This window comes from Rhinolophus sinicus, chromosome 4 (assembly GCF_057876585.1).
Source record: "Rhinolophus sinicus isolate RSI-liver-muscle chromosome 4, RSI-T2T, whole genome shotgun sequence".
In the NCBI taxonomy this organism is placed as follows: domain Eukaryota; kingdom Metazoa; phylum Chordata; class Mammalia; order Chiroptera; family Rhinolophidae; genus Rhinolophus; species Rhinolophus sinicus.
In genome coordinates, this window is record NC_142504.1 from 49,108,016 (window position 1) to 49,135,199 (window position 27,184).

Genomic DNA, 27,184 nt, shown 5'->3' on the forward strand with positions numbered 1-27,184 from the left:
GATTATGTAATTTCACCATGAATGAAACGCAGAATTACTTTAAGGATTCACTTAGGCTTGTGCCTGTCTTTTAATGAACAAACGATGTAGTTTTATATCATTTCCGATTAAGTAGGAGTTTCTTCCCTCTTTTTCTATAAGCCTAAATAAGTCGTAACAGCTAAGATGTATTGTGTGCTTCCCATGGCTGGGCTTGGGGATAGCGCCACATTCATGAACTCATTTGATCCTCCCCGACCTTCTACAGCAAATGCAGCAAACACACAATCTGTAGATGAAGAAGAAGTCGGAAGAGGCAGGAGAGGAACCTAGACCCATCTCTTAATCTCATGTGAATCACCCTCCTGTGCGGTACTCTCAGCCCCCCTGGGTCATTTTGCGGCTCATTAGAACTACTGATTAATTGGGAAACCATGAAAAGAAATACCACCCCTCCCTTATAAGATTTCTCGTATGAAGCCACTGGCTGATGCTCAACTGGGGGACTTATGTAATGTTGAAGTTCATCCTAGAGTTCTCCTTCAATGCCATAAATAATTGGAAGTTGGCTAGGGACTCCGCGTGGCTGCCTGCATTCGGGGCCTGCGTGAGGCTCTGCTCCATGCTCAGCAGATGCAGCTTCGAGAAGATGCCCCACATATGCTCCTTTCTCAGGGTGCCTCCACGATACTCAGCCACTCGCTATAACACCATCGGGGCAGATGGTTTTCCTGTGCTTGGGGATGAACTTCACTTGATCCAGCCAAGCCTGGGCCCTTGTGACTGTGGATGCCCAGTGAATCCGGCAGCTGTGGGGGTGATGGGTGTGACTGATAGCCACGGAAGAAATCAAAGCTGTCTGGCCAGACCAGCAACACACTTAGCCCCCAGGCATGGGCACGAGGCCTGCCCTGGCTAGCCGAGTCCATCTGCCACACAGGCTTCTACTTCATTTGCAGAGCGTCATAGGTCACCCATGTTTTGGCCACCAAGAAGCATCAGGAGGCCTCATCTGCTTATTGCACCCTTGGGAATAAGCTGGTGACTTTAGTTACATGCAAGCAAGAAAATCTACATTCTACATGGGCTGTGTAGAAACAGTGCTGGCATCTTTCAAGCCACAAACAGAGCATGCAACTCGAGGTGAACTGAAACACATCCACCTTTCCCATTGGCTCTCTAATCCAGGCTTTTTAGAACATCAAGTCCGACCCCTATCTATTTCTAATTTAGGGGTGCTTGTTGGCTTCTGCGGAGACATTGATTTGATAAGTGGCATTCCGTGGAACTACAGATATGAGATGTTGAGCTTGCAGATATGTAATTCATTTCAAGAATCTGAAATGAGAAATACACCTATCAGTGGCACACTGGAAGGCTGGCAGATTCTTTGAAAGCATCTCACACATGTAAATGGGACATGCGATGAAAAAATGTGCTTCTGGTTACAATCCCAAAGCCAGGGACCACCCTAGTGTGCTCCCCATTCTCACAAAGTGATGGCTCCACGGGAAACCGCTGGGATTAGCCGATCCGGCGATCTGGCGTTTGGACACCCATATGCTGCCTCATTTATCTGCCTGTGACAGGGACAGTGTTGGAAGAGAATCAAAAGATGACAAATTGCTTCTGGTTTTAAAGGAGCTGTTCAGGATGGGTGTACGCCCAGGGGGAACCAGGTTTCATGCCAGGAGCCATCACTACTTCCTATTTTAAGGCCACATTTTGGCAAACACCAACTAGCACATGACTGCTGTCTCCTTTCACCGGTGATTTTAAAGAGACTTGCTCAGAAAGCCTGAAATCCAGTCATTCTGAAGATGTGTGTGGCAGAGAGCAGACCTGCCCACACACCGCAGTGAGGCAAGATGGCAGGCATCACACACGAGTCCCAGATGAGAGGGATTTCTCCCATGCTGAGGCAGACAGATAACAAAGGAATGATTTTACAGGATTCTAGAGTAGAGATACATTATCGGTAAATGACTCTGGAAAAGAGGGATTCCTGTGAGATAAGGAGACAAGAATTCCTAGGATACTGGCCACTGGAATCTGCTTTTGCAGATAAACAATCCCCCAAGCTTCCAACTTCCCTGGGGATGGAAGGAGGCACAGGGAAAGTCTCAAGGTTGCCCACCTGAGCACAGGCCAGACCTCCACAACCCTCTGCTTCCAGCTAGGGGTCCAGCCAAGGATGGGCATCATTCCAGCTGTGGCCCTTCTTTCTTCCATCCAGCTGATGCTCTTTCTGGGAATGACCGTGTAATTCACGGTTAACACACTCAATCCTCTGGAGGTGAGCTTGCCTCAACCAACCCAGTTTGTGTTTCTTCTCTGCCGTGTGCTGGAATTCGCAAGGCTGGAGAAGTGCCTCCCTATGCTTATGTATATAGGTACCAGGCGCTCTGCTAAGCATTGCACTCATATCTACTCATTTTATCCTCCTGTCAATCTCTGGGACAGGTACTAATATTCTCATTTTGTAGATGAGGAAACTGAGGCACAGAAAGGTTGAAGGATTGGCTGAAGGTCAGAGCCACAGTCACTCCCAGACAGCTTGGCTCCAGGGTCTGGCTGGTTCCTAACCCCTCTGCTGCCTCGCTAACATAACCCTCCTTCAAATACAGCAATTGACCCCCACATGGGCACTGGTTTGCCCGGACCTTCCTCTTTGCCCAGGCTCAACTCCTTGGAATTCAGTGGGTGCTAAGAGCTGGAGCACAGAGCCTGCAATGTGAAAAAACAGGGGCTCATCTCCAATCCCTCTATTCGTTTATAAATTCAGGTCAGATGTCCAAACGTTAATTTCGTGTTTGTTTGTTTTGAACATTTCATCATGTTGCCCCAGCCTGCTTCATAGATGGTCTCTCTGTTCTCCTTCCTTAGACAAGCACTTGGCTCCCCAGCCCCACCTCCCGTCTCTGGCAATGCTGCTGCTGCCAGTGACTGATGTTCCCTGCTTCACCTCATTATACGTTTCAGCTAAAAACTCCTATTTTCCACATGGCAGAGAGGCATATTTATAGCACAAGTCACATGCCAAGGCATTTTCAAGTTTATCATTTCTAATAATAACCTTGGAACATAACCACCATGTCCATTCCAGAGATGGGCAAAGGGAGGTTCAAGGTCACAGCAAGGTTGCAAAGGCATCCTAAACTGCCAGGTCTCTTGAGCCACTTATATACAATTCTCTCTCTGATTGCTTCCTCTCATATTCCTGCTTCATAAAAGTTATCTAAGGCCTGGGAATGAGCGATGCTATCAAGATAGAGTCGTACTGTATCTGTGTCGGTATTCTAGTTCTCGGAATACTAACAAGCAACTCTCAGCTCTGGTGGCAGGAATATCAATGCTTAGCCTCCTGCCAAAACCCATTCTCATTAGTGGGTTTACTCACATGAAACACATACATGGAGTTTTTGGTCTGCATGATTCTCTCATCACCCATTGTAACGAATCAGAATACTGAACGGTTTATTCTCATGCAGAACACAACCAACTGCCCTTAGTGTCTGCTGAAATGACTGTAACTTCTGTTCTGATGGAATTTTCTGGTCAGGAAATGAAAGGGTAGATCATAACCTATAAGCACACTGTATAATATTCCTTCAGAGTCAAAACTGTAAGACTGTTTTTCAGATAGTTATTACAGAAAGCTCAGATCCCATGTGAAAGAGATATGAGAAAGCTAGAGAATATGTTCGTTGCATGGAAGTCAGGAATTAGAAACTGCAAATGTTGGAAGTTTCATAAAAGCAAATTTGCCTCTGAGAGAGGACACGATTTCACTGGCACTGCGCATTTTTCCCCCACTGGGGTATTTGTTCATGGAAAATGAATTGGGGTGAGAGTTAGAGTCTGGACTACTTGTCCCAGCTCTGCGCCTATCAGTTGGGTGACCTTAGGAAAGTCACCGGAACTTCTTTGAGCTTATGAATCAGGGAAGCCGGCACCCACCCATCTGAGTTGTTATGAAAATCAAAATGAACAAGCTATGTGAGAGTGCTTCATAAACGGCAAGATGCTAGAGATATTTCTAAAGATATACAATCACCCTTAAAAGGCGGTAGTGAGAACAGAAGCCTCTCATCTCTGTTTTCAAAGGAACCATCTTCTAGAGCTATGGCTGAGAAGTAGCACTCGGGAGTGTGACCGTGGAAGGTCTACGTCACAGCATTGAAAAGCAGGCCAAAGAGCACTGTCTCACTTGCTCACATTTGCCCTTCACTCCTTATGTCACCATCAGTGCATGGCACCTAGTGGGTACTCAGAAACGTGGGGCAAATCAAAGGATGCCAGGTTAAGGATTCTGGTGCAGAATGGTCGTCCATGGGAAGGGAACAGGGGCTGAGGGGAAATTTCTGGAAGCCTGAGTCTAGGGAGACCAGCCAACCTGAACTTAAGGGGCTTCCTGGGATAAGCTGGTCACTCTACCTGAGCGTCATATTTGAATATCCATTTTGCCTCCTTCCAGCTGGCAGGAAATAAAATATCTGAACTAGAGGAAGTCTGGTGGACGATATGTGTGCCTCTATGTTCCTAAACAGTGGATCCTTAGAGATTTATAGCCTGGGTATCCTCCCACCCCTTTTTTTGCCCCCATTAGTTTCAATTTCCCTAGCTGACACCATCGTCTCACTGTCAGGGATCCAACAGAATCACACCCCTTCTATTTTTCTTGCATCAGATTATCACCTCTAAGATATTTCCCTGGTCCCTATTAGTGGCTTCCTGCCACCAGCTAAATATTCTACCTAACAGCTTGAGGCATTCGGTCCAAAACTGCAGCTTTCAGCAGGACTTGCACTTGGAATTGTCAGAAGTGCTCTGTGCAGGCTTCACCAGGAACACACGTGCGCTGCAGAACTGCCATCTGGAATGGAGAGGGCTGACTGGTGCTCACGGCAGGGAAATTACATTTTGGGCCAGGGAGGAGATGTGATCAGTGGGGATTTCCCCTTTAAAAACTTACAGCAAAAGCCTGCCTGAGACCATTCAATATTCATAAATGGAAAGCAGAGATGGCGTTTCTGTTCCGCCAAGAGCAATAGCTATTTATCACGGCAAATGACTGAAATCGTTGTATGTACAATGCTTTACTCAGTGCTGTAAATTACGGTATACAGAAGATTAAACTTAAGCCTAATGCTACCCTTGAGCTTCAACAGCTGAGTCCTATAAATGGATACCCGTTAAGAGGAGAGAATCTTTTTCCTGGTTACTATTTAAAAGTGTATCTCTATTAAAAGCTTGTCTTAGACATAAATTACCAGGAAGCCTGTTCCTGGGCCCAGGCAAGATCTTCCTCTGGGCACCGACTCACAGAGTCACATCTACGTGACACAGTGACAGGCCTGAGACTTAAAGCATGTGCTGTGCTGATCTCCAGAAGGAGGGAGGCAAGAGGGACTTCACAGAGGACTGAATGCGCATTCACTTCCGGTCTGGAGGAGGGGGGCAGGGAGGGCTCCCTTCGGCCTTAAGAAGACTTTTGGAATTAAAATGATCCTGAACCCCAAACCACTTCAAAGAGAATGTTTCTTCCTGTATCTACTGTTCTGTGAAGTATCAAGAAACCTTGGATGGCTGGATGGCTCAGTTGGTTAGAGCTCGAGCTCTGAACAACAGGGTTGCCAGTTCGATTCCCACATGGGCCAGTGAGATGCACCCTCTACAACTAGATTGAAGACAATGAGCTGTCGCTGAGCCCCTGGAGGAGTGGCCAGGTGGCTCAGTCAGTTAGAGCACAAGCTTTCAACCACAAGGTTGCCGGTTCAATTCCGGGATGGACAGCAACTGGATTTGGAGCTGAGCTGTGCCCTCCACAACTAGATTGAAGGACAAAGACTTGGAGCTGATGGGCCTTGGAGAAACACACTGTTCCCCAATATTCCCCAAAAAAATTTATTAAAAAAAAAAAAGCATTTTTTTAATTAGAAAAAGAAACCCTGGTCTAGAGCCGAAACCCCTGTTTTCCTAACAAAATTTTATTCTCCAAGCACTTGCTCCTCAAAGTGTGGTTCGTATACCAAAAGCACCGGCATCACATGGAAGTGTATTAGAAACAGACCTACTGAATCAGAACCTGTATTTTAGCAAGAAACCCCCAGGGAATTCACATGCACATTAAAAATTGGGAATCAAGAGACAAGTAAGCAGGTGTTAACAGGGAGAAGCTGCCCCTTGATTTTCTCACTGGAAATCATTACACATGAGAAGTAGCATTTATGGGGACAGGTCCCAGCAGTGGACCCAGGATTCTAAGTTCTTTTATCCAATCCTACTTCAGAACATTTTCAGGATTTGAGAGATAAATTTTTATGAGCTAGGAATGACTGTATCACTCTGAATTTGAGAGATGACCCAAAGCACCCCAGGGTGTAAAACAGAGCAAATTAGCAAAAAAACTCATGCTTTATAAATCAATCAGGATGCTTCTAATCCCCGTGAGTCAGGAGGCTGAGAATGCATGGCAAGTTTCTGTGCCAGGATTTCAATTCTTTGTTGTAATTACCAGTTGACTTTAAGTAAGAAAAATATGCAAAGGTATTTGTGTTGTTTGAGAAGAAAGGTCCAGGATGATTGTAGTCTTTATTAGAAAAAAAAATATCCTTCAGTATGCATGTTAAAAACTTAATGATAATCACTGAACAAATTGATAGATTTGTGTACATAGATAGATGTAGAAATGAAATAAAATCTATTGTGGCCAAACTAGCAGAGGGGAAAAACAGGAATAAGGTTAAGAAAACTTTGCTAATCTAATGGAAGGCAGGAAAGGAGTACAAAGAAGCAAATAAAATTCAAGGTAAACAAAGCCACAAATTAAAAGACAGAAATAAGTCCAAATATATAACGTTATCACAATAAATGTAAATGGATAAAACTCACCTATTATAAGACACTATCAGATTGGACTTTTTAAAAAGCCAGCTATATACTGCTTACAAGAGAGACACCTAAAACAAAATAACACAGAAAAGTTGAAAATAAAAGATTGGAAAGAGATAAGGCAAATACACATTGACCAAAAGAAAATTGAGTAGCAATGTTAATCAGATAAAATAGGACCTAAGGCAAAAGCATTAATAGGGATGAAGACTCCACCCCTAAAAAGACGTGAGTTGTAAACTTATATGCATCCAATGGCACAGCCTCAAAATTGTAAAGTAAAAGCTGTTAGAGTTCCAGGAGAAATAGACACACTTACAGACATCACGGGAGGCTTAAAACCCCATTCTCAGAAATTACAGACCAAGCAGACAAAAATGGTGAGGATATACAAGATTTGAATAACAACAATGAATATATGGAACTTTGTACACAAACAGATTATGCAAATTTTCTAATCACATATGACACATTAAAAAAAACTGATCACATGCTAACTAGTCACAAAGGAAGTATCATGTTATAAAATGAATAACATAACTAACATTCTCTGGCGACCATCATAAATTGAACTACAAATCAAAAATAAAACAAGAGTAAGGCTTCCCCTCATCATCTTTACATTTGAAAACTAAAACCACACTCCTAAATTACTACTTGGCAGCCGTGTGATTTTTTCCTGTGTGGCTTAGTTGCTATGGGACCAGGTTAATTTACATGACATTTGTTGGGGGTATCACCAGAAACAGGAAACTCCCCAAGCCATTATAGCTTCATTATTTTGTACTTTGAACTAAATTCTAAACCAAAGGGAAGATGAAGTACCTGACTGCAGAAAGAAAAGAAGGGATGTGCGTGGGTTAATTATGACCTAGTTGCATGGCACTAGAAGCTGCCACTGGCTTATTCCCCAGACAGTGCTCTGTTTTGTCATCTCGTTCTGCTCATCGATGCTGCTTGGATGAAGACTGTCCTGGAGGTGCTCCTGGTACCTGGGAAAAGGTGCTATTCAATGGACATGGCATGATGAAATCAATAGCATCCTGGAATCAAGCAAATACTGTAGTTAACAATTTGTATGGGACCTTCTGTCTGATCTTTCACAGGGCCAAGCGCTTCTGAAAAACGGTCAGGGAATGCTGCATAGTAGACACACAGGAAAAATATAGGTCCACTGAGTCCCTGGGGAAAATCCCCCCGCCCCCACCAAGTCCCACCAGATGAAACCCAAGCAAGACCGATGATCCCTCCCTTGGGCTGTGCTGCCTGTCCAACACAATTTCAGTGCTGGCTGAATAATGAAACAAATGTTAACAAGAAATACACCAAACAACCTAAAAAGGATGGAATGCAGGATCAGAGTAACATTGATTAAATCACTGATGACAGATCTGAAAGTTCTGCAGGTGAGTGGGGGTGGGGAGATGGAAAAACAGGAAGAGAAAAGTGAGGAACATGGCTCTTCTGCTTGTGGCGTGGAAACCCGCGGTGGTCAAACCAGCCCGATGATTTCCTGGCTCACAAACATTACAAGCCACAGAATGGGGCGGCTCTCATGGGCACCCCGCCTCCTCGGGGCCTGCTCACTGGTCCCTCAGCCCCTCTTGGCAAACACCACCAACTTCACCCCCCTTTCAAAGAATAGCTGAGGCAAAGGCTTGTTGTGAGGACAGAGGTTCCTCACCACCACACCCTAGGGCGAGGGCGACTCGTGGTAAGAATATGACAGGGGTGGCTAAAAAAGCGGCCTTTTAAAATAATTTTAAAAGAGCTGCTGTCCAGCCCTGCCTCCTTAAATGCATGGGGAACTTGATTCACCCGCAGTTGGAGATAGGCTCACCATCAGAATGACTCCTCGAACATGACAGGAATGCAGGTCCCTGAGTCAGGGGGTCAGTCAGGGCTGGCCTCAATGTCACCTTACTAAGGGGACCGATCAGCAGGGCTCCTGGAGGAGGTGGGCACTCGCTGAAGAGGGTTATGCATGGGTGGGGCAGCCACATAGAGATGAGCAGAAAACCACAACCATGACACAGAGGAAGCCACACTTGTGTTAGAAAAACACCTCTGGAGAAGGCGCAGGAATTTGAAGAAATAATTCCTGTGGGAGAAAAGCAAAAGCATCTATGATGCTAATAAACAACCAACAGGGTTAGTCAGAAACCAAACGTCAGAAATGTGTTATTCCCGTTTTGTAAAACAAAGACTACAGTTGCTTTCTCTGGAAAAAAAATTATTCATTCCATGTGAAGTAGGATTCATCAAAGTGAAATGGTTTATTCACTCTTTCATCATTTATTCCTCCAATTTACATTTTCCCTTGGACCTATTTATTTCCCATGTGTCTCCTACGCAGCAGTGCCCAATTTGCACTCATTTTTCAGAAGTGGCTGGTCCTGTGAAAGAGCAGAGGGAAAGTCCTACCCAAAATGGTAACTACAGCACTTCCTTGATTCCAGGATGCCATTAACTGTAAGACACCACATCACTTTAACAGCATGTTTTTCCGGGGAGGGTCTGGGTGGGAAGAAAACCCACCACAGTAAATATACAATGATGGGAAGAAACCCATTTGGCTTTAGAAACAACAGAGCTTGGAACCTTCTTTAGAGATCCGCACCATACCCAAGGTGACCCTGTACCTGCATTCCTCATGTGTGACCCTTTTGGAGGCAGCTCTCAGTGACCGCAGGCAAAGCACTAACAGCTCCTGGAGCGAATGCTCCAGAGGCCCTTCCAAAATGAAAACTGTGACAGTGGAGTTGCAGCTTTGACAGGAGCTGGGTTCTAGCGTCATGGTGTGAGGTGTGAGTCACATATAAGCAAAACCACCCTCCATACCCTTCTGCTCATGAAGTACAGTCCACATGGTTTGGGGAGAATGGACTCTTTCCATGATCAGTTTCTCCTCCAGGGTCGGAAAAGATCTTTGTTTCTCTGCTTGGGCACCAGATGAAGGAGTGGGCTTGTATTATTAGAAACAAAAGTGCATTATTATTATTACCAGTGCATGTGGTTGAATTCAGACAAATTAAGAACGATGAGGCTCCAAAGCAAAAGAGATACATTTTTGTTTTGCACTCCAAGCCCTCTGAGTGCTGTAATAGGCGAATAGGTGCTGTGAACCTCCCCGCAGACCGGAATCTGGCTCACACGGTTTCCCAAGGATGTGTCCACCCAAACTCGAGCTGTCAGAGTACTGATTCATTACTTCAGGGAAGGAACACTGTTTGGGAAATGCTGCTCTACTCACTGCTCAGGATGGGGAGAATTCCAAAATGACCTTTTGAATCAGTACTGGCAACATTCTTTCCTCGGATTTAAATAAAGCGATGACTGTTCCCCTAATTTTCTGCGGTTGAAACAGCTCTGAGGAATGGAATGGAGCCTGCACAGTGAGGGCAAGTCAGCGATGAGTCAGAGGCCCGGGGTCATGTTACCGTGCCAGCCCTCCAGAACTCCGCTGTGGTCCGGGATCAAAGCAGCAGCGCTCAGTGCGTGAGGACGTTTCCCCTGCGTCAGCCTCTCCAACCTCTCCAACCGTATCTGAACAGAGACGGTCACGCACTTTCAAGGAGTCCTATCTTCTCAATGAATGTATTCTCTCACATGTGGAACTTGGCTTGTTCACAACTGGCAAGCCAACGTCCCTTTCTTGCTTGCTTCCTCTCTCCTTTCTCCCAAGATTCATTGTTTAAAAAGTATACTGAGCACCAACTGCAGATCCTACTCTCATCGTGTTAACTCAGGGAACACAATGGTGAGCATGCTGATGGGGCTCTGGCTCCTTGAAGCTCCTAGTCTGGGGTGTGGGTGTGCACGTGCGCGTGCATGCATGACAGAGATGGATGAGTAAACGGCATTTGCAACAGCTGCCATATATGCTGGTGCTGGGGGAGCAGAAGGTGCCAGGAGCACATGAATTGGGGTTGCAGGACTCCTTCCTTCCACCTGTTTGTGCACCAAGTCAGGAAATGTGCTCCACGCTGGGACTCAGGGATGCAAAAGGCACTGTCCAGCCCTCAGGCGCTCAGTGTCCAGTGTTCACAGGTGACTCTGCGGTACCATCGGTGACACATGGACTCAGGGCAGAGGGACCAGCTGACAATTTGGTTGAGTGGCAGCTGAGCTCAGCAGAAATAAGGAAAAACACTTAGGATGTTGCTAGCCTAAAAACAGGTCTATCAGTGACGTAAAAATGAAGTCACTTGCACTTGGAAAAAGTCCTAAGAGACACAGCTAAAATGGTTACTGTCAAGGTCAATAACAGCCCCTCTTGTTTTCTCCTCTCACTCAACGTCCTGGCATTTGACCGGGTCTCTGAAACGCTTTCTTCTCTCGGCTTCCAGGTCGTCATCCTCAGCTGCTTTCAGGCCAGATCCCTCTTTTCCAATTCAATCCATCAGCAAATTCTGTCAGCTACACTTCCAACACAGAACTGAAATTTACCCTTTTCTGTCCAGCTGCTCCAAGCAGCCAGAGTGACCTTTTAAAAATATAAGCCACATTATGTCTTTTCCTCACTGAATACCCTCCAGTGTCTTCTCACCACACTCAGAATAAAACCCAATGGCTGGACTCTGGCCTAGAGGGCTCTGCAGTTCGGTTCCCCACCCACCTCCCTGAACCCACAAACACACCTTGCCGGCTCTTCAGATGGCTCGGCTGAATTTTTGTTTACGTTATTTAACACACCAGAACGCAGCCATGCCCTTACATCTGCAGCACTAGAAGAATGCCTGGCACAGAGTAGGTGCTCAATAAATATTTTTCAAATAAATGAATGAATCAAAGCTATGTGACTTGAAGAAGGTAATCTAAGAGACTCAGCCTTCAAGAAACAGGCTTTGAGGGGCAACCGGATGGCTCAGCTGGTTACAGCGCGAGCTCTCAACAACAAGGTTGCCTGTTCAATTCCCGCATGGGATGGTGGGCTGCGCCCCCTGCAACTAAAGATTGAAAACGGCGACCGGACTTGGAGCTGAGCTGCACCCTCCACAACTAGATTGAAAGAACGATGACTTGGAGCTGATGGGCCCTGGAGAAACACACTGTTTCCCAATTTTAAAAAAAGAAAAAAAAAGAAATAGGGTTTGATAAGATTATAAGTAGAAGTTTATTTTCAATTAAAGATGTATTCAATAATCCTAAGGTTATGAAGATCCTAGTGATCTATTTCCAAATTTCAGCTGAACCCTTACATCTGCTATTTGTTTATTTATAACATTTCTACTTAACTCAGAGAAACATGCAAAAAAGGGAATTTCGCTGAATTTAGAGGAAATCACCTGCTGCTTGTGGGTCTCCTGATCTGCTCACTTGTTAGAGACAAACAAGAAACGAGAGGCAGAACTGACAGTGGTACACACTCCACCTCTTCTACAAGCTTCCTTCTTTTCATTTTTTGATTTAAAGGTCTATTTAAAATGCTGCGGCTAACGCTCTAAACATAGTCACTGTAAATGATTTTTTTTCTCCTTTCCTCCTTCCCTCAAAATTGTGCCCAAGTCGTCACCTATGCCAGTAAGCAGACAGGTTCAGTGGCGTAGCTTAGAAAGGCGAGAAAGAGATAGGGAGCTCCGCTGCTCCCAGGCACCTGTCCTTTAGTCTCCAGCATCCTACAGGGGACACAAATGACCTTTCTGTATCAAAGTTTAGTTAAGGTGTTGCAGGGAGTTTGAGATCCAACCTGTATAGTGGTTAAAGTGATCTGGAGTCAGACATAGGTTGGAATCCTGGTTCTGCCACTTCCATCTGTCTGACCTTGAGCAAATGTCTTATATCCTGAGTCTCCCTTTCCTTGGGTGTGAGATGTGGATAATATGACCATAGCACCTTTGAGTGGCTACAGAATTAAATAACACATAAAAAGCTTAGCACATGTAAGGACTCAGTAAGTGTATTAGCTTTACTGTTACTGTTGTCGTTGTTATTTTTGTCTTCATTAGCAGAGTAGTAAGAAAAGCCAGGGATTGAGACCAGGTCAACCTGCTATGTTTTAGATCCAGCATTAACTCTAATTTGAGCAGCAGCAAGTTCAAAGTAGAACAATTTGAAGTGGAGCAAACTGTGGTCCTATTGTGTTGTAGATTCTCTCCACTGTAATGCTCGATTTAAGGTCTAACCACGTGGTCATCAGTCAGTCCATCATTTCCTCCCTTAGGCTCTAGCATATCACCTGAACTTTACACGGAGGATGCAAAGAGAAAAGAAACAACAGCAGATATGGTTTCTGATCATAAGGAGCCCCAAAGACTTATCAACCCAGGAGTTAATTCTGGATCAGAGATACATCCATCAAAGTTAAAAAAGAATCTTACTAACAAAACAAAGTTTGCACAGATTCACACGCTCTGGCCAAGTCTTATTGTCAGACTTGACCAAGAATATGTTCGATGAGCTCAGTTTCCTTTAATTATTTTATACTTCTCTGGTGCACACAATCTAGTCTCATAAAAGACAACTAACCACTAACAAAAATAGAAATTTAATCTCAACAAACAAGTTCAGCTTAATTGACCAAAAAACCCCACACCCTGCACGGTGGCAATAGGCACCTTCAGGAAAAATGTTCTGTGGGCTAATGAGCCATGATGACCCCCTGGGAGCCAGGAGGTGCTGACATCGAGAAGGACTGTCTTTCTCTAGGGCTCAGAAGCACAAATAGTTTGGTTCCTCCTCAACTCGAGGTAACCTAGAGATGGATAAAATAAAAAGAACAATTGCAGAACACCCTGGAACCTCATTAATGAGGCTCCCATGTGTAGCACTGCTGGGCTCGGCTGCTCTTGGTCCACAACCAATACTGGCATCTGCATGTGCACAGAAGGAATGGAGGTGCCAGCCTCCAGGAGTGAGTTGCTGTCACTCATTTATTTTGCGGCTCAGCCTCTCTGCTTTAGCTCACAGTTCATTAAATTCTACTGCATCACCATCAACATGCAAAATAGCTACTTGGGCACTGAAAAATATAATCAGAAAAGGGAATAAAAAGCCCTCTCTGAGAAAAAGGAAAAAAATATGAATCCTCTCTTGTCTATTGAATGACATCTAGATTCGTTGGTTCTAATGCTTTTTTTTTTTTTTTTTTTTTTTTAACTAGAGTGCCATCCAAGGATTAGCTCTATCTGATGGATGGGGTATAGGACTGTATGTGTCTCTGAAGGGTGAGCACGAAATGTGGCTGAAAAGTTCTGAGGATCTGTGTATATGGATGTATTATTTCTTGGTTTTTGCCCTTAATTTTGAGGTGGGAAGGACTGTAATTTATGGATTTCTGTAAGATATCATGTTCTACGCTTTGCATGTGCCTGTGATGGGGAAATCATCGTGATGACCACCAGCTCTGTGGAAGCTGAAATAGTAAACTTGCTATATGTGATTCCACAGAAGTTATTTCTGAGCTTAGTGTGCATGTGGACACACATACATTTTAACCTGGAGAAAATTTTAAATATAGGAAAGCACAGAATACGTATATGACAAATGGAGGGGTTATATTTTACAGCAGTGGTTTTCAGCTGGGGGTGATTTTGTCCCCTAGGGGACACTGGCAAAGCCTGGAGACAGTTTTGGTTGTCATGACTGGGGTGGGGGTCTGCTACTGGCATCTAGTGGGCAGAGGCCAGGGAAGCTGTTCAATATCCGACAGTGCATAGGGCAGCCCCAGAATCGAGAATTATCCAGCCCAAATGTTAATAGTGCTGCTGCTGAGAAACCCTGCTTTATAGTAGTTCATTATGTAATTATATTAGGAGATAAGAACAGAAAAAAATCATACTCCTTTCATTTAGGCAAATCATACAACTTCATAAATGTTCAACCCAATTACAAAACTGCAACTTGGGTTCACCTATTATTTTTCTCTTTAATTCTAACATTCCCAATTGATTAAAAATATACTACTACTAAAAGTCATAAAAATACTTTTCTTTTGCAGGTACCATGCACTTGTTTTGAGCTTTTATACATGCCTGCGTGCAGAGACAGGATTCCCCTCCCCTAATAAACACACATGCACATATCTGCACGCACACACACGAATGTGCACGCACCACACACACAGAAGATTCTTTTTGGAAGAAATGGCAACAACACTCTCTGGGCTGAGGTTAGGACCCGCCACAGCACTGAGATAACAGGAAGAGTCCCGTGTAGCATTCTCCCACTCCCCAGTAATCACAACTGAAAGCCCTTTGGACAAGGTTTCATTATAGTAATTGTCTGTAGCTCCTCACTTGGTTAATGATAGCTTAACTTTTTTTTAACGCCAACTTTGTTCTACTACTGTGCTAAGTACATTCAATTTGTGAGTTCCTTTAACATCACAACAACCTTATGAGATAAACTACTATCCCCATTTTAAGAATACGGAAACCGAAGCACAGAGAGGCAAAGCAACCTGCCCAAGGTCACACAGCTAATAAGTTGTGGAGCTGGAAGAGAGGCTATTCCCAACCACAAGGCTCTCACAGTGCATCAGTTACAATGTGGAATGGACAGCTGAGAGGGACAGGGGGCCTGCTGAGTGGGATCAAGACTCTCAAGGTAGGACTTTTTGTTTCCCCCTTTCTTCAGCCATCCCTAAATAACCTCATCAACTCACCTAAGGGACTTTAGAAACAAACCAACCCCTTCAAATGTTAGATCTCCAGGGAGGAGGATTTTACAAAGTACCTAAAGGGCTCTTGCACAGACTTAGGAGACAGACCCCAAGGTGACCAACACAGGTGGCGGGACACAGAAGTTGGCTTCCAGAGGGCCTTCATGCTATGCTGAGTCCAAGGTCTCCCGCACTTTTTACGCCTGGGACACCAGCTTGGGGCGCAAGTCAGAAGCATCAGGAATGTGCCAGTCCTGGGAGAGGTATGACCCCTGTAGGCAAGGTGGCCAAGGCCGGATGGACTTTGGCAGGGACCCCAGAGAGATCCTGGGAGCTTCAAGGCAGTTTCCAAAGGAGCTGATGTTGGGGCCTAATGTCCATGTAAACCATAGTTAGAAAGCCAGATCCTCAGGACTCCTGGCAACGGGATCATTTTTAAGCCGACAATTCTTGCCTCCACGAGTGTGGGAAGCAGAAGATGAATCACAGGCCACAGTCCGTACGCTGAGCTCAGTGTGCACGTCCCGAGATGGGGCAAGAAAGGAAGACAGGAAGCGCTTGATTGAATTGGTTTTCCCATTTTTCATAAGAAACATTCAACTTAATAAAAAATAGCCACACTTTATTGACAATAATAGCTACTCTTTGTTTCCTTACCGTGTGCCAGGAAACTACTTTATCTCTGTTTCTCCTACTAACTCCGCAAAGTAAGAATGATCACCTTCCTTTCAAAGGAAAATGAGGCTCACAAAGGTCAATTAGCCCAAGGTCACACAGCTAGCAAACGTTAGTGAAGAGTCTAACCTGGGTCTGTTTGACTCCGAAATTCATGATTCTTCTACAATGGCTTTTTCACCAACCTCAAAAGTACCCAGAACCAACTGCCTAAATACACACACACACACACACACACACACACACACACACACACACACATTTTAAACCTAAACAAGTGGGACACCAAGATCTCCAGTGCTGCCATGTACCTATCTCTCTGTATGTGCATGACCTTTAAAATCTGGGAGCCAAATCACTGGCGCTGAGAATGAGCAAGTTTCTAAGAGAACACATAGTCCAGTGCTCTGTCATCCAACAAGGTGGTAAGTCCAGGGTCTCAGGGCTGAGCAGAGGCTGAGCTGGGATTTGGCCCCCGGGCAGTGTCCCCTGACTGCACCACAGCTCTGCTGCTCAGGACCATTCTGAGTGCTGGCAATAGGATGGAAAAGGGCCATTCCTGGTTTTGAAAGGATCCTAGAAGCTGCTAGATGGGCTGAGACAGTCCACAGAGAGCTGAAGTGCAAAGCAAAAGATGGGAAGTGGCACAGGAAAACAGAGTTCTATGGTTATTAAGAGGGGTGAATCAAATCCAGCTGCAGCAAAGAGGAAAGATACCAAGGACAAGTGGGGAGGAAACGAGGCCACGCTCTGGTATATTTGCAGGACAGTCCCTCCCACCAGTAATTTTGCACCAACAACCCCACGAGGAAGGTAGGGTACCCATTTTACAGGCAAGATGGAGAGACAGGAGACGGCCTGCCCACACAGTTAATGGGGAGTCATGTGAATTGCTCTGCCTACCTCCAAAGCCCATGTTCCCTCTACTACAACAACCTTCAAATACTGTTCTGTGGAACCTGGCAGGTTGGGGAGTCAGGAGCAGGCCAGGTAGGTGGGGCTCAAGCCAGGCTGCAGCCCTGCTGGCTCTGCTTCGCATACATATTTACAGGTTGGAATTCTACATGAGATTCCATTGGGGAAAAAGCTCTGCTGCTAAGAAAACTGAGTTTGAAGCCCTATACTATGTACAATGTGCTACCTGGCAGGTGAAAGCCAAGCCCGGGAGTCTGTCCGTGCAGAGAGGCAGTGACTATCAAGCAGGCTAAGCACACACTTTTCTCACCTTGGAGAGATGCTGCTTGTGTTCAAAATCAGGCTCCCCACCTGCCTAGCCTTGAGACCTTGGGCACGTCGTCCCTAAGCCTTAGCTTCCTCTAGCTCAAAATGCGGATCATACTGGTGCTACTTTGTAGGGCTGTTGAGAGGATTATGTGCCGAAAGACATGGAAAGCACTTAGCACTGTTCCTGGCACTTTAGCACAATGGCATTCTTATTAACTTGTTGAAAATAGCAAGGCTAGTCATGGGAGGTACAACAGCCAAAAAAAAAGAAAAAAGAAATATCATGAAACGATAGGAAGAATTCTTAGGGAAACTAAGAAATCCTCACTGCCCCTGAAGAGTTGCTATGTTTCTTAGCTCTGCCTTGCATTCTCCTGGCCGTGACAAATACGTGCCGTGAATCAATGGGACACACACCTGAAAGATAAGTGTCCTCACTGCTGCTGTCAGCTGGTTCAGCAAGAAGCTCAGTGGAGACTGGGCTTCGGGTGATGAGCTCAGTAACCCAAACCCCCAAACTAATTTACTGCTACGCTCAGAGCAGATGCCACAAAACCCTTGGCTCTCCCCCTAAGCTCAATTTGGCTCTTGCCCTGAAAGGCCTAGGATGGAGGGAGGCATGTGTATCAGCCAAGTCAAACCCTAGAGGCCTCCCTCACTGGCTAGATGGGATTGTATATGGGGCAGAACTCTGCAGGGCACAGTGGGGTCCCAGAACCCTCTCAGGTTCCTTCCACTGAAGACTCTGTCAGTTAAGTTCCCAGTGAAGGTTTTAATGGCTTACGGGATTTTTATCTGCCTCATTCGCTGCTGTATTCCAGCGCCCAGAACATGACATGTAAATGAATGCATGACATGTGAATGAATGAATGAATGCATTCAGGGTGATCTAGCCTTTGTGTCTTCATGAGACCAACAGAAGCAACTGACCAGAGAGCTTCCGTGGTCATTCACCCACCAACTAGTTGTGTGGACCTTCTCGCTACTGCTCTGCTCTAGAACCCCCCACCTGCCACCTCAGCTGGCAGCACCACCACCTGGCCTTACAGTTTTCCTTTGGGAGAGATGTGACCTTTTCTCTCTTCCCACGAAAGGGAGAGTCATTTGCTCCACAGCACTGAGCAAGAAGGCTATCTCATGCCTGCACACGACTTCTTCCTCTCATGCTCACTCTGCCAGATGTGAAAATGCTAGAGCTAGAAGCGTCCACGGAAGTCACTCCTCACGGAAGAGATGAGAAAACCAAAGCCTTGAGACATTAAGCAAGCAGCCCAAGGTCAGAGAGCTGGCTGCACTTTTAGGGGCCTCTCTGCCTGTGTAGGTCAGAAAGTCATGGAAAGTGCCTCTAAAGCCGGGATATTCTTTCTACATACTGTAAACACAAGTTATACCTATAGTACATACACAGATACAAAGTTTATATATGTATATAGATGTGTATAATCACATATCCAAATATTCATAAATGATACTAAGATATATGAAAACCACAGCTATCCTTTGGTATCACGGGGGTTAGTTCCAGGACCCCCTGCAGATACCAAAATCCACAGATTCTCAAGCCCCTGTGTGACATGGAGTAGAACAATGCATACAGTTGGCCCTCAGCACCCGCAGATTGCTGTTTTCCATCTGCTGTTGGTTGAATCCACAGATTCGAAACCCATGGCTACGAAAGGCTGACTGTACAGTTATTGAAAAAAAGAACGCACTTATAAGTGGACCCATATAGTTCAAACCTGTGTTGTTCAAGTGCCAACTATAGTATTCTATAGTCCCAAATACATTTACTGAAGAGCTTAGGTAAGCTCAACTCCCTTTACTTTATACTTATTATAATAGAATAGTCATAACTGAAGGGGTAGAGGAAATCAGAAATTCTGAGTGTGAGAAAGAAGAAACATGTAGTTTGCAAAAGCATATTCAATATTATAATTGCTTTCATTTTTTAAAGCACAGTATTTAATGTGCTTTGAAATTTAACAGTAAAGGATTTAGATTTTATGTTCATCAAAAAGGAGTATGGCTTAAATAAAAAGATTGGGAAATACTGTTCTGGAAGTCATAGTATATTACAGCATTGGAAATCGTCTGGTCCAACGCCCCCTTTAAAGATAAGGAAACTTCCACCAAGAGAGGTTAAATAACTTTCTATCTCAGGTGAATAGCTATTTATTCATTCCTGAGGGGAGCAGCCAGTGTGGACTTTATCTATTCTATGTTCATGGTACGTGCATTGAAGGGGAGCCCAGGGTTTGCTGTTGACCAGCTGAAGGGAATTTATTACACCAAGGATATAAAAATACAGAAGGAAAACAAGTTTCCAAACAAACCTGGAGGATTCCTGGAAGAAGATAAGCTGAATCTGAGGCTTTATATACATGGCATTTCCTCGGGGAGCCCCTCAAAGGCCCCCACACGGGGCTGCCCTTGGCTCCCACCCCTCCTTTGTGTAGATCTGGGGAGACAGCCTGTCTGGCCCTTTCTTTCAGGAGAATACAATGTCAGGCTGCAGGAGGGATTCCTCAAGCTACGGCTCTCCCCTCCCTTTTGTCACCTGTGGAGGCCACCGAAAGGTTGGGTGGATGGTTTCAGTCTAGTCCCATCTACCTAAACAAGCCGCAGGCTTTTTTTCTCATTGGTTCTGACAGGACCAAGCATTTCAGCACAAGGACTACAGCTCCTAAAATAGTTAGCCTGTGAGCAGAGACAGAGCTCCAGGAAGAATGTGCCCACCACCTTGGGCTAAGACAGACACAGGGCCAGACTCCGTCTGGGAGCCAAAGGGGAGGTGATATGCTCCGAGCGGCGGCTGCAAATGTGTCGCCGGGTGCAGGAGTCCACTTACCGCAGTGCGACTGGAAAACCTGTGGCTTGACGACCTGATTACAGGCACTGCACACTACGAGATAGAAGTCGTCATGTGCTGGATAATGGCCAAATAAGTGCATATCTGTGGGGGAAATGAAAACAGGTGTTTTTGAAAAAGCAATTAAGTCTCAGAAGGTGTATAGTTTCCTCTTGGAATTTCCTCAAGGACAGTTTTTCAAACAAGACACACAGAAAGGCAATAATCTTCACTAAAGGGAATGTGGTTTGTCATAACGCAGTTCCCCAACTCACAGAAGCAACTGCCTCAGAGAATCCCTCCTCACTTCATCCTTGGAAATGGGTTGCTGCTACTGCTGGTTTAGCTGGTGGTCAGGGGGCTGCCTGAGTCGCATTCGCTGGGGAACCAGCCTGTCCTGAGAGAGCGCAAGTGATAGCGGTGACCACATGAGGCACAAGTTATTTTAGGGTGGGGTGGCTCCCCCAAACCTATTCCGACTTAAGCAGAGGAGTGCGGAAGTGGAGTGAGGAAGTGAGGGGGCCTGGGGAGAGAAAGGAGTCATTCTGGCGTTAGCAGTTGCCTATGTTTTGCCATCACCTGAGGGAGACCCCAAGGCGAAAGGAAGCCTCAAAACAAGTGACTTGTTTGCTGCCATCATTATCCATTATTCATTTGACTAGTATTTACCAAGTGCCAAAGTGTGACAGGCACCATGCTAGGTGCCAGGATAACTGGTAAACAAGGACACGGGCCCTGCTCTCTTGGAGCTTATGATGACAGAAGAGGAAAACATTAAATAGATAATCAAGCAAGTCATTGTTTGGCTGAAATCGTGGTACTTGCTAAGGAGAGGTGCAGGGTATCATGAGAGCATGCAGACCTAACCTCATTTGAGGTGCTGGAGAGACTTCCCTGAGGTGGGGCTATTTCAGCTGCGACCTCAGGATAAGTGGGGGTTAGATAAACAAAGGGCCAAGGGACGCAAGTTCCAGGTCTGCCAAGGAAGGAGGTTCTGTGTGTCGGAGGAACCTCTTGGCTGGAATAGAAGAACAAGGGGAGAGACCAGAAGACGTAAGCTTTGTAGACCAAGCTAACAATTTTTAACGTGATTTTAAGAACAATGGGAAACTACTGAAGGTTTTTATACAAAGAAATGACAGGCTCAGACATATACTGTTAAAAGATCAGGTATGTGGCTTAAGAGACATGAACGCCTATGTCCACACAAAAACGTGTACATGCGTGTTGACAGCAGCATTACTCATAACAGCCAAAAGTGGAAATAACCCAGATATCCATCAACTGGTGAATGGAAAAACAAAATTTGGCATAACCAGGCAATGGAAACTATTCTGCCATGAAAAGGAATGAAGGACTAATATCTATTACAATGTGGATGAACCTTGAAAACATTATGCTATGTGAAAGGAGCAAGACGCAAAAGGCCTCATATTGTATGATTCCATTTATATGAAATGTCCAGAACAGGCAAAGCTGTTATAGAGAGAAAAATTAGATTAGTGTTTCCCTTGGGCTGGGGGGAGCTTGGAGGGAATCGGGGAGTGACTACTAAAAAGTAAAGGGGTTCTTTCTGGGGCGATAACAATGTTCTAAGATTGATGGTAGTGATGGTTGCCCAGTGCTGTGAATATACTACAAAACACTGAGTTGTAAATTTTAAATGGGTGAATTGTACAGTCTGTGAATAAAAGGGGTCAAAAAACAAAAAAGACATCAGTTCTGAGGAAACCGGTGGTCACTTCTCCGTGTGCACCACCAGGCAGAGGCAGAGTCTGGCGGCACCTGGGCTGGCTCTTCTGGGCCACTGGCTCTACCGTGACTTCAGCTCTGAGAGCAGGGTGCTTATAACCACTGACAGAGGTGATGGAGGAATTAAGACAGTGTATGCATGAAAATGTTTTCTGTCACAACCCCCTGAACTTCTTCTCCCCAACCCTCTAAGCCCTCATTTTCTAGACTCGACCTGTGTGTTTAACGACAACCACCAAACACACAATGGTTCCCCCAGCTGCAGTGCTGGGCCACAGGGAAGAGCTGACTTCCTCGTGACATGGGATGGCTCATTTATAACAAAACAAATGCTTTAACGGAGGTACCGAGGGCTCTGTGTTCTCTACCCAGAGCAGCCCTGCTTCTTCGAGGGAAGTGGATCAATGTCTTTGTCATATGCAAGGAGCTGAGACCACCACTGCCCTGGAGGAGGTGTGTGACTGGAAAGGTGAGACTGACTCCCACTACAGGGTCCTCCTCAAGTTTCTGGGGCATGAGGACACCACTCACCCCCACAGCGAGTGATGGGGCAGGGCCAGGCCAACTGAATTTCTAATTTGTCGGTGGCACCGCCTGTTATTTATTTCCCCTCTCTAGGACTTGCCTCTGTTTCCACTTCTGACCCAGACTTGTTACTGGAGGGGAGCATTATTAGTCAGTGCAGGGTGGGCAGGGAGGCCGGTGGAAAGAGAGGCTGAGAGAGAAGCCAGCCGTGACAAGAGTCCTGAAGCATGAGGAGGCCCATGCTGGGCCCGCCCAACGTGTCAGGGCCCTCGGCTCACAGCCTCACAGCATGGAGACGACGCCTCTCGCTCCTTAACTGCTGATACCACTCCTATTTTACTTTTTAGTTACAGGTTATTTTTAGAATATACATTCTTTTTTAAAATAAAAGTGATCCATGTTCTTTGAAGGTACATTTGAAAAATACAGAAAAGCCAGAAAAAAACTTAAAAACAAAAATCACTGGCAATCTTTATTAACACTTTGCATCTCATTTAGATTTAGTCACATTTTATACCCAGGAACATGTGAAACCAGGAGTTAGCAAGGGCTAAGACATTTATGCAACAAGCATTTACTTGCCTTACATCCTTCTGCGCTAGATCAAGTTATAAAGGAATAAAAGAAATTCATTAATAAAAAAAATCAAACATTAACAAAAATTTCTTGAGCATCTATGTACTTTGTGCCAGAAGCTGGAAGCTGAAACCAGGCTGTGTAGGGTGTGGGAATGTGTGTCTGCACCTTTGTCGTACACGCCTGATGACCTTGGAGACCTTGGAGTCAGGACTCCATTTAATGTTCCACTACTTCTGTATTCCTTCAGAAATCTGTAGAGCCTCCACCTCCCTCACTCCCTCATATACACACAGACCTCCTGTGTCACGAGTTGAAGGTAAAGGTTAGGCTAGTCAGAGACTGGCCACCTGGGGGTGTATTCTGCTGCAGGCCCTTTACTCCTCTGGGACTTTTCTTGATTTCCTCTAGGGAAGTTTTAACTTTGCCTGTCTCTGCTTAGAGTATGTCTCCTGTGGAAATTGAGAGGACCTGCTTGCCTGCTTGATTTTTAACTTGGTGGGTTGACCTTAGAGTCTCCTCTGCAGGCTGCCCAGGTTCTTAGAGCCTGGCAGATGGGGAGCAAGACAGGCCTTGGCTGCTTGGAAGGCCACCACTTCATGTGGCTGAGCAGTCAGGTCAGCCTGCTGTTTGCTCAGGGATGGAGGAAGGAGAGGGAGAACTGAAAACCAGTATGTCCAGCATAATGCTAGGTATTCTATTAATTCTCTCTCTCTCTGTTTACCACCCAAATAAAACATTCAGTGCACAGTTAAAATAAAAACGGTGTGTTGAGGTGGGCTTGTACCAGCTTGTGAGAGCCAGTGGTGCACACCTCTTCCAAGTCTCTTCAAAGCTATCATGGTGGTAGCTTGAAATCAGCCATCTGGGAGTATTTACACCATGGAAATGGCCAAACACTACGAATCAGGTCTTTTCTTTTGGTGAGCTGGTTGTGAAACATTTACCAGTGCACCACTGAATAAAGAGGAGAAAAAAGGGGAAAGTGAAACCACCTGTAACAACATCACCTAGGGATAACCTCTGCTAACATATTAATATATATCCTTCTACATGGTTATATGATAACAGTATCTTAGTTAATCCTCAAAATTAACCTACAAAGTTGCCATCATCAACCCTTTCTAGGCAAGGAAACAAAGGTAAAGTAATTTGTTTGAGACCCCATGGCAGTGATTTGCAAAATGGGATGAGCTCCCAGCACACTGACTCTAAAGCCAGTGCTGCCTCCTCACAAAAGGCTGCTTCCTTCATAATAGAGCAGGATCCAATTTCACAGGTGAAGAAACCAGTTTGGAAGGGTTGCCTGGATGACTAACAGGCTGTCCCAAGGTTCCAAGGTAGCTGTTGGCATGAGCACAGGCCTGGTGGTCAGCAGGGGTTTAGAGCACAGTGCGCACTGCTGTGCAATCTCAGGGAAGGTGCCCAACCGTCCTGAGGGTCAGTTTCCTCACCTATGAAATGGGGCTAACAGTTCCTGCCTCATGGGGTTGCTGGGATGGCTCATAAAAGCCGCCTGGCCTTATATTTTCTCCCACAAGGGATTTGGGGAGAGTGTGGAGAAAGCTTTAAACAAGGTCATCTCCTCTATTTTTCAGAACGAACTAGTTCTCTCTCCAGTGGGAGAGGCCTGGCTCCAGGCAACACGTTCTTTGACTCTCCCTCACGACCATTCCCAGAAGACCTCCTGGGAAGCCTGGGGGTCCCTCTGACCTGCCGAATTTCCTGTGAGTGCATGTGCACATTTGTGCTCGTGTACGGACAGATGAGGGCCGAGCGCTGTCGGGAGGGCTCTCCTCTAGGCTGTGGCTGGATTCCAAGAAAACGTGCACAAAGATGATGAGACTTTGCCCAGTTTCAAAAACAGCGTTCAACCATCTCCCAAACAAAGTCAAACCTGCCTGGTTTGCCCCATTTTGTCCCTACAAATGGATCAACTGTAGGTCAGATAGAGGGCTGGCAGCACCCATGGCATTATCACAGAGGTGGCCTCGGTCTTCCTCCTGGTCCTGGGAAGGGAGGGCGTGCGCTCCACTAGCTCCATTTTGCAGGTGGGGGAAACAGAGGCATACTTGCTTGTAGGTCAGTATTTTTTGGTTTTTGACCCCAAGCCACTATACACATATACATACATATCTGTCTATGCATCCACCCACCCACCCATCCACCCATCCATTTATCCATTTACCACCTATCACTCAAACATGTATGTTACACTCTGATTCTGTTCTATTCATTTCTTTGTTTTACTCTATTTCATTAAAAAATGCTCATTGGACATTTTAACGGGTCACAACGCAAATTTTGAAAAACATTCTTTAAGGCAATCCGGTGAGTCAGAGGCTGAGATGAGCCTGGGAGTTAACTGGGGATTTACAAGGATCTGAGGTGGTCTGCAGTGGTCACCTGGGAGTCTGAAGCCATAAACTGAATCATTATTGCCAATCATATGCTAAAGCCTGCAGTACCAGCTTGTAGGAGCTGACTGTATCCTTTCCTAACTGCATTGAGTGAGGCATGTTGGTAGCCAGACTCAGCCAAGGCGTTTAGTATTTAGACCCTGCCACGCAACATTCACCATAACGCAGGGCTGCTTCTCAGAGACCTGGTGATTAAAATACCTACCAACACACCACTGACTGCACCTACTATGGAATCACTCTTCCCTGGGTCAATTTCCCTAGTTATAAAAATGGAGAAAATTATATTCATTGTCTACCATACTGGGATGCAGAAAAGCTTTTGTGAACTTGGGAGGAAATCATATATTAACATAAAATTATAGTTATGGTATTGATTATCAACGTCAGAACTTATGCACAAGAGCCAGATAAACATGTCGATCACCTTCTGTGTCAGATGAACACAAAAATGCTACAATTTGTCCATGGTCTGGTGGCGAGAAGCGTGGTGGGGGGAGTGGGGGTGGAGAATTAAGTTACTGGAATTTTTTCCAATGTCTGTCAACTTAATGCTTACTCGTTAAGGGTTATTAATGGAGATTTATCACAGATTAGGCTCACAGTATTACACTAATGCTGCTTATAAGTTTATCACACATAAGCTATTATCAGTGCCCTTGTTTAAAGCAGGCAGTCCTTCACTGCTCTTTCGTAATTTCTGGTAAAATTCTCATTTGTGGCACAGTCAATTGTCAGTAGCATTCATGGTATCAACTTAGTCTGGCAAACTCGGTCTGCTTCCGGATAGCAGCTGAGGTTCCTGTGGCTTTCATCTAGTTCTCACAGCTTCACCTCCCCGAACACACCCCCAAACTCTACGCTCATTCCTCTCCTCTCCCAGATGGCAGAGGAGGGAGGTAGGGGACAGGGCTCAGCTGTGATGGAAGGAGAGACAAAATTTAGGGCAAGAGAATGGTTTCTATGAAAGTGGAATAACAGAGTTCTTGTGTAGTTGGTTAACTGTTTCTTAAGTCAATACTGAAAAAGAAATTGACAAATGGGAGTAGCATTTTATTTAAGATAAACAGCTTTGTGATGGGAACACTTTCGACAAAATCGTGTGTTCACTTTTTGAAAATGCCCAGTTATGAAGGTAAGGTAGCATCCTCAATTCACTATATATATTTTTTAATAAAACGTACATTCCCCCAACTCTATCTTGAAAATATTCAAATCCACAGAAAGGTTCAAAGAATGGTAAAATGAACAGCTATATATCCTTTACCTAAATTCACCAATTAGAAACATTTGCCACATTTGTTTAATTGCTAGCAGTGTGTATATGAATATAGTTTTAATATTACATGTGCATGAATATAGTTTTACATTTATATATATACTATACATAGTAAATATTTAAAAAATATATAGCTATATTTCTCTGAAGTATTTGAAAACGTTTCAGATACCATGATGCTTTCCATATGCATCTCCTTAGGAAGAAGGACATTTTCCTCTGGAACTATATAATATCATGATACTATATAGTATTTTGATACATAAAACTAACAGAAATACCATACCTTAATTCACTATTTGTATAGGACTGGTTTCTAAAACGGGAAGATAGTTGGTTTTGTGGATTCAGGATCAAACTAGACATGTGCACTTTGAATTTGCCCCTGAATGTCTTCCAAAGCTTGCGAC

General features: G+C 45.0%; 1 protein-coding gene across 10 annotated transcripts in view; it reads right to left on the reverse strand.

Moving 5' to 3' along the window:
• The window catches only part of ATXN7L1 (ataxin 7 like 1), a 216,685-nt gene that overhangs the window by 119,122 nt on the left and 70,379 nt on the right, over positions 1–27,184 (reverse strand). For 9 of the 10 annotated variants that reach the window (XR_002138484.3, XM_074340583.2, XM_019745371.3 and 6 more), the window contains one exon: positions 20,223–20,327. The exons of the other annotated variant lie outside the window; for it this stretch is intronic. Coding sequence is in view for 8 of the 9 variants with exons in the window: in XM_074340583.2 (XP_074196684.2) it covers positions 20,223–20,327 (105 nt within the window). In the remaining variant the exon portion in view is untranslated. The remainder of the gene's footprint in view (positions 1–20,222; positions 20,328–27,184) is intronic. 10 annotated transcript variants of the gene reach the window in all.